At 38.4% G+C, this 18,020-nt stretch overlaps 1 protein-coding gene across 3 annotated transcripts in view; it reads right to left on the minus strand.

Moving 5' to 3' along the window:
• The window catches only part of MCCC1 (methylcrotonyl-CoA carboxylase subunit 1), a 62,651-nt gene that overhangs the window by 22,155 nt on the left and 22,476 nt on the right, over positions 1–18,020 (minus strand). For all 3 annotated transcript variants that reach the window (XR_014262989.1, XM_082459963.1, XM_082459964.1), the window contains 3 exons: positions 10,809–10,920; positions 9,149–9,230; positions 1,717–1,844 (listed from right to left, as the gene is read on the minus strand). Coding sequence is in view for 2 of the 3 variants with exons in the window: in XM_082459963.1 (XP_082316089.1) it covers positions 1,717–1,844; positions 9,149–9,230; positions 10,809–10,920 (322 nt within the window). In the remaining variant the exon portion in view is untranslated. The remainder of the gene's footprint in view (positions 1–1,716; positions 1,845–9,148; positions 9,231–10,808; positions 10,921–18,020) is intronic.

Raw genomic sequence — 18,020 nt, forward strand, 5'->3', positions numbered from 1 at the left:
AAAAGAATTCTATTTGTTTTAGTATAAAAAAGGAAAAGAATGACCATATGTCCGTATTCTAAGATGTGATCTTATTGCTGACTATATAGCGCAATTTCAACCTGGCTATCTTTGCCTATCTGTTTTCCTCTGAAGTTGGCTTCTATCTGGGCCCAGAAGAGACTGACCCAACCATGCCTCTGGGTACTTAGAAATTTGTACCATCTGAGTTCTCTGGGGCTTAGACATTGACTCTTTGGAAGCCCTGGACCTTGGATATTTCACCAGCCTCTCCTGAAACCACTAACCATCTGAACCTGCAGCCTGGGCGCTCACATCATTTCTCCCTTGCTCTAGGAAGCTGGTGGCTCCAGAGACAGGTCCTGGAACTTGAACTCTTGCCTCACCACATGGAGAGACCCCTTGTTTTACCTCTGTTTGGAAGCCAGACTCCAAAGTACCTTGAACACTGTAAACAAGGTCCAATGGCATCCCTAAGTTCTAGAAACCCTCCCCAGATGATAAAAGCCTATTTCTCTTTCTAAAGCTCTTACAGTTTCTTGACTTGCAGAAATAAATGTCTGCTGGTCCCCTTAATGTCCAAAAGCTTTCTCCTCTTTAATCCTTGGAAACCCTTTATCCTTCATGATTTCAAAATTCTGGACTCTTGTGGTTACCGCTTCAGAAAAAAAATATTCCTTTCCTTGAATTCTGGAAACATAAGCACTCTTTCCAAAAGTTTATAAACCCGCTACAGTTTTCCTGACACTTACTAACACTTACTAGCCTGATGTGCCTGGTTTTCATTAGCTCCCAATGCCCAGAAGGCCCAGAAGAATCTTATGGCTCAATTAAAACCACCAATCATCCCCAAGGAACCAGCAAAAGGAATGTTATATTACTGTCCACAGAAGTTCTGCAAAGACAAAATTATCAAAATAATCAAGACTTTAGCATCACAACGTGGAAAAAATAATTTCGTTTCAGGCTATATAAAGAACAAAGAATCCTACAAAGATCAAGAATATTCATACTACTTAAAAACATTTTTTATATTAAACAACAGGTTGTAAACATCTACTGTTTTCAATAAAGAGAACAAAACAGACTAAGTTATTATCATAAATATTTGAAGGAATAAGCTTGTAGAACTCAGATTCAGGCCAGTGAAGAACAGTTGTAGACTTAAGACTTCAGTAAAATTCAGTAGATGTGTCACAGAAATGTTAAAGTGCTTTAAAATTTTCTAAACATTTACTCTGAATGGCTACATTTATCCCTTCATGGGCCATCAACAGTCTGTCAGCACTTGCACGTGGACCCCTCTGTTAATCCAGACCCTTCCCTTGGCTCTTCATTCCCATCTTTTCCTTAGCTTATTTCATCTTGGCTAGCATCTGTCCCGCCTCTAAAATCTCATGATGGTCTGGACCTGAATGATGTGGTCTCAGAGCACAAGGCTTTGTGTTGAGACAGTGTGGTCACAAGCAAGCCTCAGTGACAGCAGCTCGCCTGCTGGCTGCCCCATGTCTAAGGGGGAAAGATGGTAAGTGACAGATTAGGAATCTGAGTCCATAAACTGCATCAAATGTAATGCCACCTTTAACCTCCCATTTTCCTATCCTCATGACAACCACTAAGAATTGTACCCTTGTCCAAAGCGATGCCTCCTTTCAAGAGGTTTTAAGAAGGGAATGTATTCTCGACACTGATTTTTAACAGAAAAAACACTCCCACCCTAAGCTGCCATTCCACCAAGTCAGTTCCTGTGATCATCTCAGTAACAGGATGTTCCACTTGCAGCCTTGTATTCATCTCCATGAAGTAGAAATTGTGCTTTGAGTCCATAATAAACTCCACAGTTCCTAAATATAAAATACAGTCGTCACATTTCAACAGTATATAATCAGTAGGGATCAAAATCTTTCTTGATAGATCATATCAAGTTTTACAGCTGCCTTCATTCAATGGTAAACATTTTGCATTTCATGAAGAAAACATCTCATATTTTGCAGCAGCAAATGATTCTCAATCAAAAATACGGAGCCACATGAAATTTAACAATAGAAAAGTATATTTGGGGTTTCAAGCAAATGGTAAGCCCAAGTTATGAATCAGTCTCAGCTGTTGTAGCAGTTAGAACATGGTTAGACCATGTGTTACTGCTTCTGCGTACCAAGATCCCTGGAAACCTCACTGTGACATCCCATCTCACTCTAACTCTGTGGAGAAAAACACAACATTTTTTTCTCCTGACTGTGCGCTTTGGAAGTGTCTTTAAAAGTCCTTTTGCTAGTGACCCATGGGGAGATTACTTAGTAACTAAACACTATGTTAATGTCTTATCTACTGACATTCTATTAAGTACTACACTTCCCCCAACTTTATTAAGGTATAATTCCAGACAGTAAAATTTATCTATTTTAAATATAGTGTGCTGAGTTTCAGCAATTGAATACAGTCATATAACCACCACCACAATGAAAATACAACATACTTCCATCATCCAAAACATTCCCTTGTTCCCTTTGCAGTCAGTCCCTTCACCAGGCCCCAGCTCCAGGCAATCACTGGTCTGCTTTCTATCACAGGTTTTTTCTAGAATGTCATATAAATGAAATCATATAGTATACAGTCTTTTGTGTTTGAATTTTTTTCACTTAGCCTAAGGCTAATTCCATATAATTTAAAACTTGCTTTTCAAATTGTGGATCACAACCTATTAGTGGATTGTAAAAATTTAGTGAAGACTTCCAGTTTCTGGCCCAGCATGGAAGGAACTTAGAAGTTGCCATTCCATTCTGACAACAAGAAAAAGCTGAATAAGATGAAAAATCAACAACTCTTCTTAGATGCATCACAGACATGAGGTTACAAGGCAAACCGCTGCCCCCCAAATTAGAGAGACAGAAAGGTGAAAACAGAGATTCACAACTTACTGGAACAGAAACCCATGAGCAAAAACCTCTGTGGGAACAAGTACTGGAGAAGGAAAACCTGGACTGTAATTGACAAATTGCTGGAGGCTCAGTGTGGACAGTTCCAAGAGTTAAAAACCCCAGGGGGGATGAAGTTATAGGGAGCTCCCAACACTTTTATACGTTTTACCTCCAGAAGCTCTACCAGGTCCTCACAGTGAACACTGGAGAAGAAAATCCCTTGAGTTTCTAGCAGTGGGAGGGGAAAACGAACCATGTGAAGTATGCCAGAGTTCTGTTCTTCTGAACAAGATCCGTCCTTCAGAGAAACTATTTTACTAGAGCTGAAACTATTGGGATTTTATCAGGGCCTAATTAATGTAATGGAGGGAAGAGAAATACACAACTCCAGCCATTCTGTCCCACACAAGGGAATAAATAAAAAACAAATAAACAAAAACCAACTGAAAAACACTGATGAAGTTCACAGTTCAGAGCGCAAGCACACCAAAAGACTTAGACTGAATCACAGGTCTATAGAACATTTCACCTTCCCTGTACCTAACCAATACACTACTAAAGACCTATTTACCACAGTTCCTTTTACCTGGTACATCAACGTCTGGCTATCAAGAACAAATTACATGGCATCCTAAGAGGCAAAAAACACAGTTCAGAGAGACTGAAAAAGTATCATAACCAGACTCAGATATGATAGAATTATAATTATCATAATTATCTGATAGAATTATCAGAACAAGAACTTAAAAACCCTTTAATTAATATGTTAAGGGTTTTAATGGAAAAAGTACACAACATGTAAGAACAGTTAAATATAAGTAGACATGGAAATTTTAAGAAAGAAAAAAAAAATCTAAAGATCAAACATACCATTAAGAGAAATGAAGAATGCCTTTGATGGACTTATCAGTAGATTGCACACAGCCAAGGAAAGAATCTCTGAGCTTGAGGACATGACAACAGAAACTTCCAAAATTAAAATCAAAGAGAAAAAAGACTGAAAAAAACAGAACAGAATATCCAAGAACTGTGGAGAACTAGAAAAGGTGTAACATATGCATAATGGGAATACCATAAGATAAGTAAAGAAAGGAACAAAAGCAGTATCTGAAGCAATAATGACTAAAATTTAATGTTGGACACTGAATCACTGATCCAGGGAGGTCAGAGAACACAAAGCAGGATAAATGCCAGAAAAACTACACCTAGGCAAACTATACCTACAATATCATTTTCAAAGTACAGAAAATAAAAAATCCTGAAAGAACCCAAGGAAAAAAAACACACCTTACTTATAAAGGAGAAAAGATAAGAATTACATCTGACTTCTCCTCAGAAACCATGCAACCAAGAACAGCAGAGTGAACTATTTAAAGTGTTGTCTAAAAAAATCATCAAGGGCTTCCCTGGTGGCGCAGTGGTTAAGAATCCGCCTGCCAATGCAGGGGACACAGGTTCGAGCCCTGGTCCGGGAAGATCCCACATGCCGCAGAGCAACTAAGCCCGTGCGCCACAACTACTGAGCCTGCACTCTAGAGCCTGCAAGCCACAACTACTGAAGCCTGCGTGCTTAGAGCCCGTGCTCCGCAACGAGAAGCCACCACAGTGAGAAGCCCATGCACCGCAATGAAGAGTAGCCCCCGCTCACCGCAACTAGAGAAAGCCCATGTGCAGCAACGAAGACCCAATGCAGCCAAAAATAAATAAATAAATAATAAATAAATAAATAAATTTCAAAAATCTATAAAGAAAGTCAGCCAAGTATAAAAAAAAAAACCCATCAACCTAGAATTCTGTACCTTGTTAAGTTATCCTTCCAAAGTGAAGGAGAAATAAAGACTATCTTAGATAAACAAAAATTGAGAGAATTTATTGGCAGTAGACTTGCCCTGCAAGAAATGTTAAAAGAAGTTCTTCATAGCGAAGGAAATGAAATAGGGTCAATAATCCAAGACATAACAATCTTTAATGTTTACGCATCTGAAAACAGGGTGTCAAAATACATCAGGTAAAAACTGAGAACTGCAAGAATAAATAGATGAATCCACTAATCAATTGGAGACTTTAATACCCCTCTATTAGAAATGGATAAACCCAGCAGGCAGAATATTAGTAAGGACATAGATGAACTCAATAGCACAGTCAATAAAATGGAATAATTGACACCTATAGACTAATTCATCCAACAACAGCAGATTACATATTGTCATACTTGCATGGAACAATCACCATGACAGACCACATTCAGGGCCACAGAAAAAGACCTTATCAAATTTAAAAGAATAGATAACATATAATGTCTGCTCTCAGACCACAATTAAACTAAAAATCAATAAATTGAACTAGAAATCATAACAGAAAGATAGCTGGAAAAAAATCCCCAAACACTTGCAGATTAAACAACACACTACTAAATAACACATGTGTCAAAGAAGAAATCTCAAAAGAAATCTAAAAATTGTTTAAACTAGATGAATATGAGGATACAACTTTTCAAAATTTGTGAGATGCATAGAAAGCAGTATTAGATGGCAATTTATAGCATTGAAGCATTTGAACAAGTTGGGAAGAACTGACATCTTGACAATGTTGAGTCTTCCCACCCGTGAACATGGAATATTTCTCCATTTATTTAATTCTTCTTTGACTTCTTTTACCAGAATTTTATAGTTTCTATATAGTTGCTATAGTTTATAGTTGCTATAAATTTATAGCATTTGAAGAGAAGAAAGATCTACAATTAATCTAAGCTTCTATTTTAGGAAACTAAAAAAGGAAAAGCAAATTACTTCCAAGGTAAACAGAAGAAAAGAAATAATAGAGTAGAAATTCATGAAACTGAAGACAGAAAATAGAAAAAATATCAACAAAACCAAAAGTTGGTTCTTTGAAAAGATCAATAAAAGTGATAAGCCTCTAGACAGGCTATCTAAGAAAAAAAGAGGACAGAAATTACTAATATCAGACATGAAGGAAGGAACATCACTACAGACCTTATGAACATTAAAAGGATAATAAAGGAATATTATTAACAACATTATGCTCACAAATTTAATAACCTAGATGAAATGGCCCAATTCCTTGAAAGACACAATCTGCCAAAACTCACACAAGCAAAAAACAGAATTTAAATAGGCCTATATCTACTAAAGAAATTGAAACAATCATTAATAACCTTCAAAACAGAAAGCAGCAGGCCCAGATTGGTTCACTGGTAAATTCTACCAAACACTGAAGGCAGAATTTATACCAATTTTCTACAATCTATTCCAGAAGACAGAATTTTTCCTAACTCATTCTATGAGGCCAGCGTTACCTTAATACCAAAACCAAAGACGTTACAAGGAAACTACAGACCAATATCTCTTAAGAACACTGATGAAGTAATCCTCAAGAAAATATTAGCAAATCAAATCCAACAATGTAAAAAATCCCACCATGACCAGGTAAGATTTATCCCAGGTATGCAAGGCTGGTTCAACATTAGAAAATCAATTAATATAATCTATCACATCAACAGGCTAAAGCAAAACCATGTGATCATATCAATAAATGCAGAAAAAGCATTTGATGAAATCTAGTACCCAATTATAATAAAAACTCTCAACAAACTAGGAACAGAGGGGAACCTCCTCAATTTGATAAAGAAGATTTACAAAAACCTACAGCTACCATTGTACTTAATGGTGAGAAACTAGAAGCCTTCCCACTAAGATCAGAAATAAGGCAAGGATGTCCACTTTCACCACTCCTTTTCAACATCATACCAGAAGTCCTATCTAATACAGTAAGACAAGAAAAGGAAATAAATGGTACATAGATTGGGAAAGAAGAAATAAAACTGACTGTTCACAGATGACTTGATCATCTTTATAAAAAAGTTGACAAAAAAACCTCTTGGAACTAATAAGTGACCATATCATGGTTGCAGGATACAAGGTTAATATACAAAAGTCAATTGTTCTCCGACATACCAGCAAACAAGTTGAATTTGAAATTAAAAACACAATACTATTTACATTAGCACCCTCCCCCATGAAACAGGTATAAATTTAACAGAATATGTATAAGATCTATATGAGGAAACTATAAAATTCTGGTAAAAGAAGTCAAAGAAGAATTAAATAAATGGAGAAATATTCCATGTTCACGGGTGGGAAGACTCAACATTGTCAAGATGTCAGTTCTTCCCAACTTGTTATATAGAGTCAATGCAACCCCAATCAAAATCCCAGCAAGTTATTTTGTGGATATCAAAAAACTGATTCTAACGGTTATACGGAGAGGCAAAAGACCTGAATAACCAACTCAGTCTGACAAAATGACAAAATGGGAAGACTGACACTATCTGAATTCAAGACTTACTATAAAGCTACAGTAATCAAATCAGTGAAGTACCAGTGAGAGAACAAATAGATCAGTGGAACAGAACAGAGAGTCCAGAAATAGACCCACATAAATATAGACAACTGATCTTTGACAAAGGAGCAAAGGCAATACAATGGAGAAAAAACAGGCTTTTCAAGAAACAGTGCTGGAACAACTGGGCAACTACATGCAAAAAAAAAAAGAATCTCAACATAGACCTTACAAAAATTAACTCAAAATGGTTCAAAGACCTAAATGTAAAACACAAACCCATAAAACTCCTAGAAGACAACACAGGAAAAAACCTAGTTGACCTTGAGCATGGTGATGTCCTTTTAGATACAACAGCAAAGGCATGATCCATGAAAAAAATAATTGATAAACTGGACTTCACTAAAATTAAAAACTTCCGCTTGGCGAAAGACAATGTCAACAGAATGCAAAAACTAGCCACAGACTGAGAGAAAATATTTGCAAAAGGTACATGGTACATCTGATGAAAGACTGTTATCTAATATATAAAGAACCCTTAAAGCTCGACAATAAGAAAGCAAACAACCCAATTAAAAAATGGGCAAAAGACCTGAAGAGACACCTCACCAAAGACATACAGATGGCAAGTAAGCATATGAGAAGATGCCCCATATCATATGTTATCAGGAAAATGCAAATTAAAACACTGAGATACCACTACACACGTATTAGAGTAGCCATAATCTGGAACACTGACAACACCAAATGCTGGTGAGGATGTGGAGCAACAGGAGTTCTCATTCACTGCTGGTGGGATTGCAAAATGGTACAGCCACTTTGGAACACTTTGGCAGTTTCTTACAAAACTAAACATACTCTTACCATGTGATCCAGCAATCATACTTCTTGGTATTTACTCAAATGAACTGAAGCTGTGTCTACACAAAACCCTGTACACAGATGTTTATAGTAGCTTTATTTATAATTACCAAACTTGGATGTCCTTCAGTAGGTCAGAAGATAAGTAAACTGTGGTACATCCAGACAATGGAATATTATTCAACACTAAACAGAAATGAGCTATCAAGCCATGAAAAGATATGGAGGAAACTTAAATACATACTACTTAAATACATATTACTAAGTGAAAGAAGCCATCCTGAAAAGGCTACATACTGTATGATTCCAACTATGTAACATTTTAGAAAAGAGAAAACTATAGAAGCAATAAAAAGATCAGTGGTTGTCAGGGGCTGGAGGCAGGGAGGAATGAAGAGCATATTTAGGGCACTGAGACTATTCTGTAAGATATTACAATGGTGGATACATGTTGGACACGTGTCATTATATATTTCTCCAAACTCACAGAATGTACAACATCAAGAGCAACCCTAATGTAAACTATGGACCCTGGGTGATAATGATGTGTCCATGTAGGTTCATCAGTTGTAACAAAAGCACTGCTCTGGTGCTGGATGTCGACAGTGGGGGCAGCTGTGTTGGGGGGGGACAGGGGGTGTGGGAACTCTTTGAACTTGCTGCTCAATTGTGCTGTGAACCTAAAACTGCTCTAAAACATTTAAGTTTACTAATTTTGAAAAATGCAAAAAAATCATTTTAGCGATTTTATTTCAAAATAGGATAGAAAATATCAAATCGCATTATACAGAATTAGGCTAAGTACTGTTCAGTGACTTTTTTCCCCCAATATACATGTATATAAACATAAACACGTTTACATACTGGTTCTCAACGTAAAATGTACTTCTTAATGTGGATATAGTCAAAAAAGTTTGAAAGCCAATGATTTCAAAGCTGTATGATTCGTTTGCCTTTCAAAACACAAATGAATTTTCCTCCTCCTCTGTTAGAAGCCAATCTTGACATACCTGCGCCAACATAATTTACAGCTTTAGCAGCTCTGACTGCAGCTTCTCCGAGCTTTTTTCTTACTTCAGGTTTAATACCAGGCTATGAAAAAATATTTGAAATAAATTTCCATTAGTACTTTGTTCTACTAGAAGTTTCCATTAAGATTCAATAGTACATTTCTATGTATCAAATATGGCATTAAAGAGATAATAAGGATAAATACCTGATGTTATACATTTCATCATGAAATACTGTCTTATACCACAGTTCAACTGTCCCTATACCAAAGTTTAATGATTCTGTTAGTAATTTCTATGAATTGCAGATATTACTTAGCATAATGACGTATCTCTGTCCCTTGTACCTACAAAATAACTATCTTTTCTTTTTTTTTTTTGGCCGTGCTGTGCGGCTTGCAGGATCTTAGATCCCCAACCAGGGATGGAACCCAGGCCCACAACAGTGAAAGCACTTAGTCCTAACCATTGGACTGCCACAGAATTCCCCAAAATAACTTTCATGATCATATGTCTACTTAAAATTACATATATCAATACAAAAACTTTGAATAATTTCTATTTGTTTCAAGATGATAAAGCAATCTGGGTCATATGCCCAATAATTATCTTGGAATAATGGTAAATGTTGAGATTGCAAGTTAATAAGAAAGGTTCAGGGACTTCCCTGGCGGTCCAGTGGTTAAGATTTCGCACTTCCACTGCAGGGGGCGCAGGTTCAATCCCTGGTTGGGGAAATAAGATCCTGCGTGCCGTGCATGGCACGGCCAAAAAAAAAAAGGTTCATAAAATGTCTATCAATAAGTAGGCAAAGCCTTTTAACATTGTTAAATGGTGCTCTACAGATTTTTATTTAAGCAATCACTGCTTGAAAATAAGGCTTTATTGAAATTATTGTTGACATTTACTTCAGACGGTATAATATACTCTGCAACAGAAATTAAGTTTTGAATACAGTATGAGAATAACTAACTGATTAATCAGAAACCTTAGATCTCTGACCTTTTAGAAATACATATTGAAAAAAACATGCATATAAGTTTGGACAAGAGGCCTACGGCAGTAGCAGATTCCAAAGAAACGTAAATCTGAAGATAGGTAGTCCTAGGAGTAGGCCTTGACCCGGGTGACAACCTGAGTCAATCAAGAGGTAGACTCAGATGTAAACAATTGTAAGGGGGCAAAAGTGGCCAAATAAGAGCAAATCCAAATCTCTTCTCTATACAACATAACCTTTAAGTTGGGAAGATGATTATTATATTTTAGGAACATCTGAAACACCAGTTAAAAGAATGTTCTTCATAAAAAATACATTCAATTAACAAGACCATTCCATTCCTCAAACACGCTAATTAATTACAATTTAAAATCTGCATGGAAACGGTAGCTGTTCACTGTAAGTCAGATACTACTTGGATCAGAGCAGATCTTCCCAGAAACCATCCAGAAGGATCATAGTCTTAGTGTGCCCTCAGTATGGTAGCCCCAGAATATCAACCTTTCCTCATCCCCAACACTGCAGTGAGGCTGTATTACTACTGGGGAATGTTGTTCAGCAGGACTTGGGGGGAATACTAGCTTCACAGATTTCTGACCCAAAAGTCAGTGACTGAGATTTACAATACAGAGAAGCTGACAAATTTCTTTACAAGATCCTTACCCCTGGGGCCTCCTCAATGATCTTCTGATGTCTCCTCTGTACACTACAGTCTCTTTCAAACAAGTACACAGCATTGCCATGGTGGTCACCAAACACCTGGACTTCCACATGCCTATTTAAAGACCCAATGAGAAGTTTCCATTTGTAGGTTGAACATTCAAGAAAAAAAAATTATATATATGAAATGAGTGAGAAATAAGAAAAGACAGAAAACACTGGATACCATATTTATGACCTCACAGTAGGGGCAAGTCGCAAGTACAAACTGCCAAGGAAAAGACTGATAAATCTGAATACATCAAAATTACAAGTTATAGTCACAATTCATGTATCCTCAAAAAGTCAATGAAAACATATTTTTATGATCAGTGGATTTTAAAAAAGCAACTCTTACAGTCAGATTTTATAAACTAAGGCAGACTGGAAATTATAATGGCTCATCCATAGAAAGGTTAAGAAATAAATTTATATGGATCATTCATTTTTTAAGAATATACTAACACTGGGCTTCCCTGGTGGCGCAGTGGTTGAGAATCTGCCTGCCAATGCAGGGGACACGGGTTCGAGCCCTGGTCTGGGAAGATCCCACATGCCGCGGAGCAACTAGGCCCGTGAGACACAATTACTGAGCCTGCGCGTCTGGAGCCTGTGCTCCACAACAAGAGACGCCGCGATAGTGAGAGGCCCGCGCACCGCGATGAAGAGTGGCCCCCACTTGCTGCAACAAGAGAAAGCCCTCGCACAGAAACAAAGACCCAATGCAGCCATAAATAAATATAAAAATAAATTTTAAAAAATTAAAAAAAAGAATATACTAACATTAAATCATAAAAAACAAAAAAAGGAACTTTAATGTTCAGTGTAAAATAGTAAAATTATCAGAAGTCATATTAAGAGTAAATGCAGGACTTCCCTGGTGGCGCAGTGGTTAAGAATCCGCCTGCCAATGCAGGGGACATGGGTTCGAGCCCTGGTCCAGGAAGATCCCACATGTCGTGGAGCAACTAAGCCCGTGCGCCACAACTACTGAGCCCTCACGCCACAACTACTGAAGCCCGCACACCTAGAGCCCATGCCTCCACAAGAGAAGCCACCTCAATGAGAAGCCTGCTCACTGCAACTAGAGAAAGCCCGCGTGCAGCAACGAAGACCCAGTGCAGCCAAAAATAAATAAATATAAATAACTTTATTAAAAAAAAAAGAGAAAAAGAGTAAATGCACGTAACACTTAAGAAAATAAGGGTAACACAGACCATTTGGTGAACATGAAAGCATTCTTCTCAGATTCATTTTGATATGTTCATACTGTAGTTCACCTCACACATTCACCACCATAATACAGAAATGAGTGACCAGCAAGCATTTTTTTCTGTTGAGTTTTTAAAATAAAAATTGTCAAACACAGAAGAAATTTTTTAAAAACCCAGAAAGTCTTATAAATGTACTATTTCAGCACAGTGGCTCATTTCTCTTCCTTTCTGTTTACCTCATGAAACACTTCATTAAACCACTTGGAATAATTTTTTTTCTTGATATATCATTTCTACTGAATGTTCCATTTAAAAATTTCCAACTTGTCCAACATATTCTCTTGCCAAAATAATAGGAGCTGATTTCTTCCTTTTGGATGTGCCTCCTTGATCTTTCCTCCTATTTTTATTTACCCTTAAGCTACTAACACCAAACACATTCTTGCTATTATTATTTTGAATAAACTTATCTGTGAGATCAATTAAGAATAAAAAAACCAAGAGATTTTATTTTGCCTTTGTTTATTCTTTCTCTATCGTTCTTCTTTTCTTTATAGAGATCCAAGTTTCTGACCTGCATCATTTTCCTTCTCCTTAAAGAACTTAACCATTTCTTGTAAAGCAAGTCTACCGGTGACAAATTCCCTCAATTTTTGCTTGTCTGAGGAAGTCCTTATTTCTCCTGCAAGTGTGAAGGATAATTTCACTGGACACAGAATATATAGGCTGATTTTTTTTCTTTCAACCCTTTATAAATATCTTACTCCACTCTATTCTTTTTTTTTTCTTGAAAATATGCAGTGTTTATTTTAACAGTCCACTCTTCTTAAGTCTGATGTATTTCTTTTTTTTTTTAATTTGTTCACGACCCACTATTCTATTTTTTTTGACATCTTTATTGGAGTATAATTGCTTTACAATGGTGTGTAGGTTTCTGCTGTACAACAAAGTGAATCAGCTATACATATACATATATCCCCATATCTCCTCCCTCTTGCTTCTCCGTCCCACCCTCCCTATCCCACCTCTCTAGGTGGTCACAAAGCACTGAGCTGATCTCCCTGTGCTATGTGGCTGCTTCCTACTATCTATGTCTGATGTATTTCTTATCCTTGCTCCTCTATAGATAAGGTGTTTTTCCCTTGTAGCTTTTTTCAAGACTTTTTTTGTCTTTGGTTTCCTGCAGTTTTAATACGATTCAAAAAATTTTTGACATGTATCCTGCTTTTGGTATACCCTGAACTTCCTGGTTCTATAATTTGGTGTATGTCATTAATTTTGGAAATATCTTGGCCATTATTACTTCAAATATTTCTCCTGCCTCTTTCTTTCTTCTCCTTGTAGTATTCAAATGATGCATATATTACACCTTTTAAAATTGTCCCACAATTCTCAGATATTATGTTCTGTTTGTTTGTTTTCATTATTTCTCTTTGCATTTCAATTTGGGAAGTTTCCACTGACATAAGTTCAAGGTCACTGCTCCTTTTCTCAGCTGTGTCCAGTCTACCCTGAGTCCATCAAATGCATTCCTCATTTCTGTTACAATGTTTTTGATTCCTGGCATTTTCTTTTGATTTTTTTTCTTAGAGTTTCCATCTCTCTGCTTACATTACCCATATGTTCTTGCATGTCACCTACTGCTCCATGAGGGCCCTTAACATATTAGTTACTTTAAATTCTAAACCTGATAATTCCAAAATTTGTGTCGTATTTCAGTCTGGTTCTGATGCTTGCTTTTTCTCTTCAGACCATGCTTTTCTTGTCTTTCAGCACGCCCTGTAATTTTTTTTGGTTAAATGCCAGGCATAATGAGTCACAGAACAGGAACTGAGGTGAACAAAACTTTCACGTGAGGTTTTATGTTAGCCTGGCTAGGAGGCAGGCTGTGTTCAATGTCTGCAGTAGCTACAGGTGCCAGAGGCTTCAGTTCCCTCTAGTGTCCTTGCTTTGTTTTTTCTCCTTTTGTCTTTGGGTTTCCCTAAGAACTCCTTAATCAGAGTCTGTGTCTTGCAGCTCTTTCAGTTGTAACCTGGTTATTATACAGGAGCCCTGGTGACATGGCAGTAGGGTGTGGGCAAGGGAAAGCATTCTATAATCTTAGGATTAAATCTCAGTCTTTCAGTGGGTCTGTGTCCCTCAGAAGTGTTTCTCAGCTTTTTTTTTTTTTTCTTCCCTTACGTGAAACAGGAAGACTAGAGTTGGCTAACTGCCCTTCCCCCGGGACAGAAAAGGCTCTGGCAAAGTTTCCCTTAGAGTGCTGGCCTTTGGTAGGGAGAAGAGACAGCTCTGGGCCTATTTCAGAATGGTTTCTTTTTTCCTCCTCCTGCCCCAAAATGTGAGGGAATTTTTCTTGGATTTTCACTCTGAGAACTTGGTGGTGTCCTTGGAGGAAAAACCTATGAAAATGTGGGGTTCCCCCTAACACTGGGCCCTCCCCATCAAGCTAGTCCACACACAGCCTCTAGTAATTTGTCTAAATTCCCATTTAAGTGTCCCTATCAGCTGATGGCTCCCGCAGCTTCTGCTCTAGGTTAGCTGACCTTGGCTGGGATTTGCTGTCTTCACTTGCCTGCCCAGATTTCAGGGTGGTGGTTTGCCTTGTGGCCTCAGTTCTCTGATGGGTCTAAAATTCATTGATTTTTATTTTGTTCAGATTTTTACTTGCTTTTTGGGTGTGAGTAACAACTTCTATGCTCTTTGTATGTTGGAGCTGAGCTGTTTGTTTTTCAAATTCCAATTGTAAAACTTTACCACGTCCACTGACTCTCCCTTATCCTTTAGCTGCTCCAGGGAAGGAGGCACTAGAGCGGGAACTCTAGGTTCTGAAGTGAACATAAGGGGGCCCCACCAGGAGCACAACATAGCTCTTTTCTGACTTCTCAGAAGCTGGAAACACTTTTCCTTTGGTTGTTTACAAGGGAAGCTCATTGAGGATCTGTGTTCTGTTAGGATTTCTGTGGTTGTCAAATCACTCTTGTTATTTTCCCTTTTCTGATGATCCTTTTCTGTGTTGCTTTATCTAACTTAGAGATTCTGGAGCACAGTGTCTGAGAACCAAGAAGTGCATCAAATCCCAGCCACTTCAATTCAGCCACTGCTGGGGTCTGGCGAGATAGACAGCAGATGCAGCTGGTTTCTAGTAGGAATGCCTTGATGTTTTCTAAGAGTTCTAAAGTTTTTATTTTCCTATTCACATTTTTTAAAATAGATTTTTAAAATTAATTAATTAATTAATTTATTTATTTATTTATTGGCTGCGCTGGGTCTTCGTTGCTGTGCATGGGCTTTTCTCTAGTTGTGGCGAGCGGGGGTTACTCTTCGTTGCGGTGCGTGGGCTTCTCATTGCGGTGGCTTCTCTTGTTGCGGAGCACAGGCTCTAGGCGTGTGGCCTTCAGTAGTTGTGGCTCGCGGGCTCAGTAGTTGTGGTTCGCGGGCTTAGTTGCTCCACGGCATGTGGGATCTTCCTGGACCAGGGCTTGAATCCGTGACCCCTGCATTGGCAGGTGGATTCTTAACCACTGCGCCATCAGGGAAGTCCCATGGCATTGGCTTTGACAAATATTTGCCTCCTAGAAGCTTTATCAGTAAGATGAAGAGACATGCAGTAGCCAGTCTTCCACTGGACAGAGCAGGAGTGGCCTGCGTGGCTGTCAGGGTTCGGCCCGCGTGGCTGCCAGGGTTCGGCCCAGAGAAGACTCCACAACCCTCTGGAAACATCTCCCCCTCTCTCAACTGTCTTTAAAAACCTTCGCAAAACTTTCCCTCACCCGCTGTGTTACAAAGATCTAACTAAAATAGACCTCCCTATAGTTTCTACCCAAAGGTAAAAAAAAAAAAAAAAAGTCCCATTCCTTTTTCACATAAAAACAGTGCAACTGAGAAATGCAAATCAAAACTACAAAGAGGCATCACCTCACCCCGGTCAGAACGGCCATCATCAAAAAATCCACAAACAGTAACTGCTAGAGAAGGTGTGGAGGAAAGGGAACCCTCCCACACTGTTGGTGGGAATGTAAACTGGCACAGCCACTATGGAGAACAGCACGGAGGCTCCCCAGGAAGCTAAAAATAGAGCTACCATACGCTCTAGCAATCCCACTTTGGGCATATATCCAGAGAAAAACATGGTTCAAAAGGATACATGCACCCCAGTGTTCACTGTAGTGCTGTTTACAATAGCCAGGACATGGAAGCAACCCAAATGTCCATCAACAGACGAATGGACAAAGAAGATGAGGTACATATATCAATGGAATATCACTCAGCCACCAAAAAGAACGAAACAATGCCATCTGCAGCAACATGGATGAAACCAGAGACCATCATACTAAGTGAAGTCAGACAGAGAAAGACAAATATCATATATGACTCATATGCAGAATCTGCTTGACCCAAAAGGCTGGGGAGGTGAAGCCTCTTAAGCAGGGGCTATTGTTTCCTTTCAAAGCAGGGGATGGAGGGATCCGCTGAGAAGCGAGAAGAGAGAGCCCTCACAACCCCTGGCCTCTGCTTCCTCTGTGGCTGCCCCAGCCAGATTTCCTCATCTCATCTGTTCCTTTTCTCGTCCAAAGTCACATGCAGGACCCATTACATAATTTATGGATCCATTTCAAAATGAAAATGCAGGGCCCCTTTTAAAATGTGATTAAGAATTTTAAGATGCCTCCATGGGGTATTAAACCAAATATGGACCCTTCTGAGCTCAGGGCCCTGTGCAACTGCCCAGGTCACATGCCTGGGAAATGGGTCCTGGTCTCATGATTCATGTGTGTGTTAGGTCAGGAGATGGATCTGAGTCTGCTGCTCATGAAGGTGCTGTACAAGGTCAGTTACTGGAGGCCCTGGAACAGCCAGACAGGCATCGGCAGGCAGACGTGACTCTGAGAACTGGTCGATACTTCACCTTCTGGCCCTGCTTCTCCATCTGTAACAGGGATCATGATACCCTCTCACATTTTTAATCCCTCTAGAATGTGCACTGAATGTGAGGAAGGAATCTGATTCTTTTTTAATCCTCTAAAATAGTACACTTTGAAGACTGTTATCTATCCCAACCTTCCAGATAAGCTCAATAGGTCTGATCAGATTTATTATATAATACATCTTGATTTCTACTTTTTTCAGTTATCAGCACCACCTTGACAATCTTCTGGTACTCCATTAACTTAACAGATAATTATTTAGCAGAATATAAAATAGTGATTATCATGGTATTGAAATGTTATTACTAGAAAACACAGAAGAGAAATATGTAGAAATGCTAATACTTATATTAGGAGAATGAGCTTATGACTGACTTTGTTTTCCATCTCTTGTATTTTCGAAGTTTGTAATGTATTCATATTATTTCTATATTTAAAAAAATATTACTGATGCCAATCATGAAGAAAATAATGCCAGGTAATATGTATGGGAAAATAAAAACAAAGAAACTACCAGGTGCTTGATTCCCAGGAGCTTTCCAGGTATTGAGAGAATAAATTACAATGTGAGGTAATACTTACCTAACATTTCACAAGTAAAGAATCTACATCTTCAAAAATGTTGCAGGCATTGAGTTACAGTCACTGAAATAGCTAGCTGATCTCTCCACGACAATTTTAACTCAAGAGTATGCCAACGTGGATAGTTAGCCTCTCCTTTTCGGAAAGATACTGTGGAAAGGAACCTTCAATTTACCTTAGAACTTCCTCCATTTTTGCCTCATTTCCAACTAATACGTGGCATACGTTGTGCTCTCCTAATCAACTGGCCTATTTTGAGATTGACTTTTTTGGTTTTTTTAACTATCACATTCTAAATGAATTTAATTACTGTGCCATGCTCAGGGACAGTTCTAAGTTTTATAGGGCTTGAAACAAAAACAATTTGGGAGCCCACTTTAAGATGAGTACAGGGCTTCCCTGGTGGCGCAGTGGTTGGGAGTCCGCCTGCCAATGCAGGGGACACGGGTTCGTGC

The sequence above is a fragment of the Balaenoptera physalus genome, assembly GCF_965194825.1.
Source record: "Balaenoptera physalus genome assembly, chromosome: 4".
Lineage (NCBI taxonomy): Eukaryota > Metazoa > Chordata > Mammalia > Artiodactyla > Balaenopteridae > Balaenoptera > Balaenoptera physalus.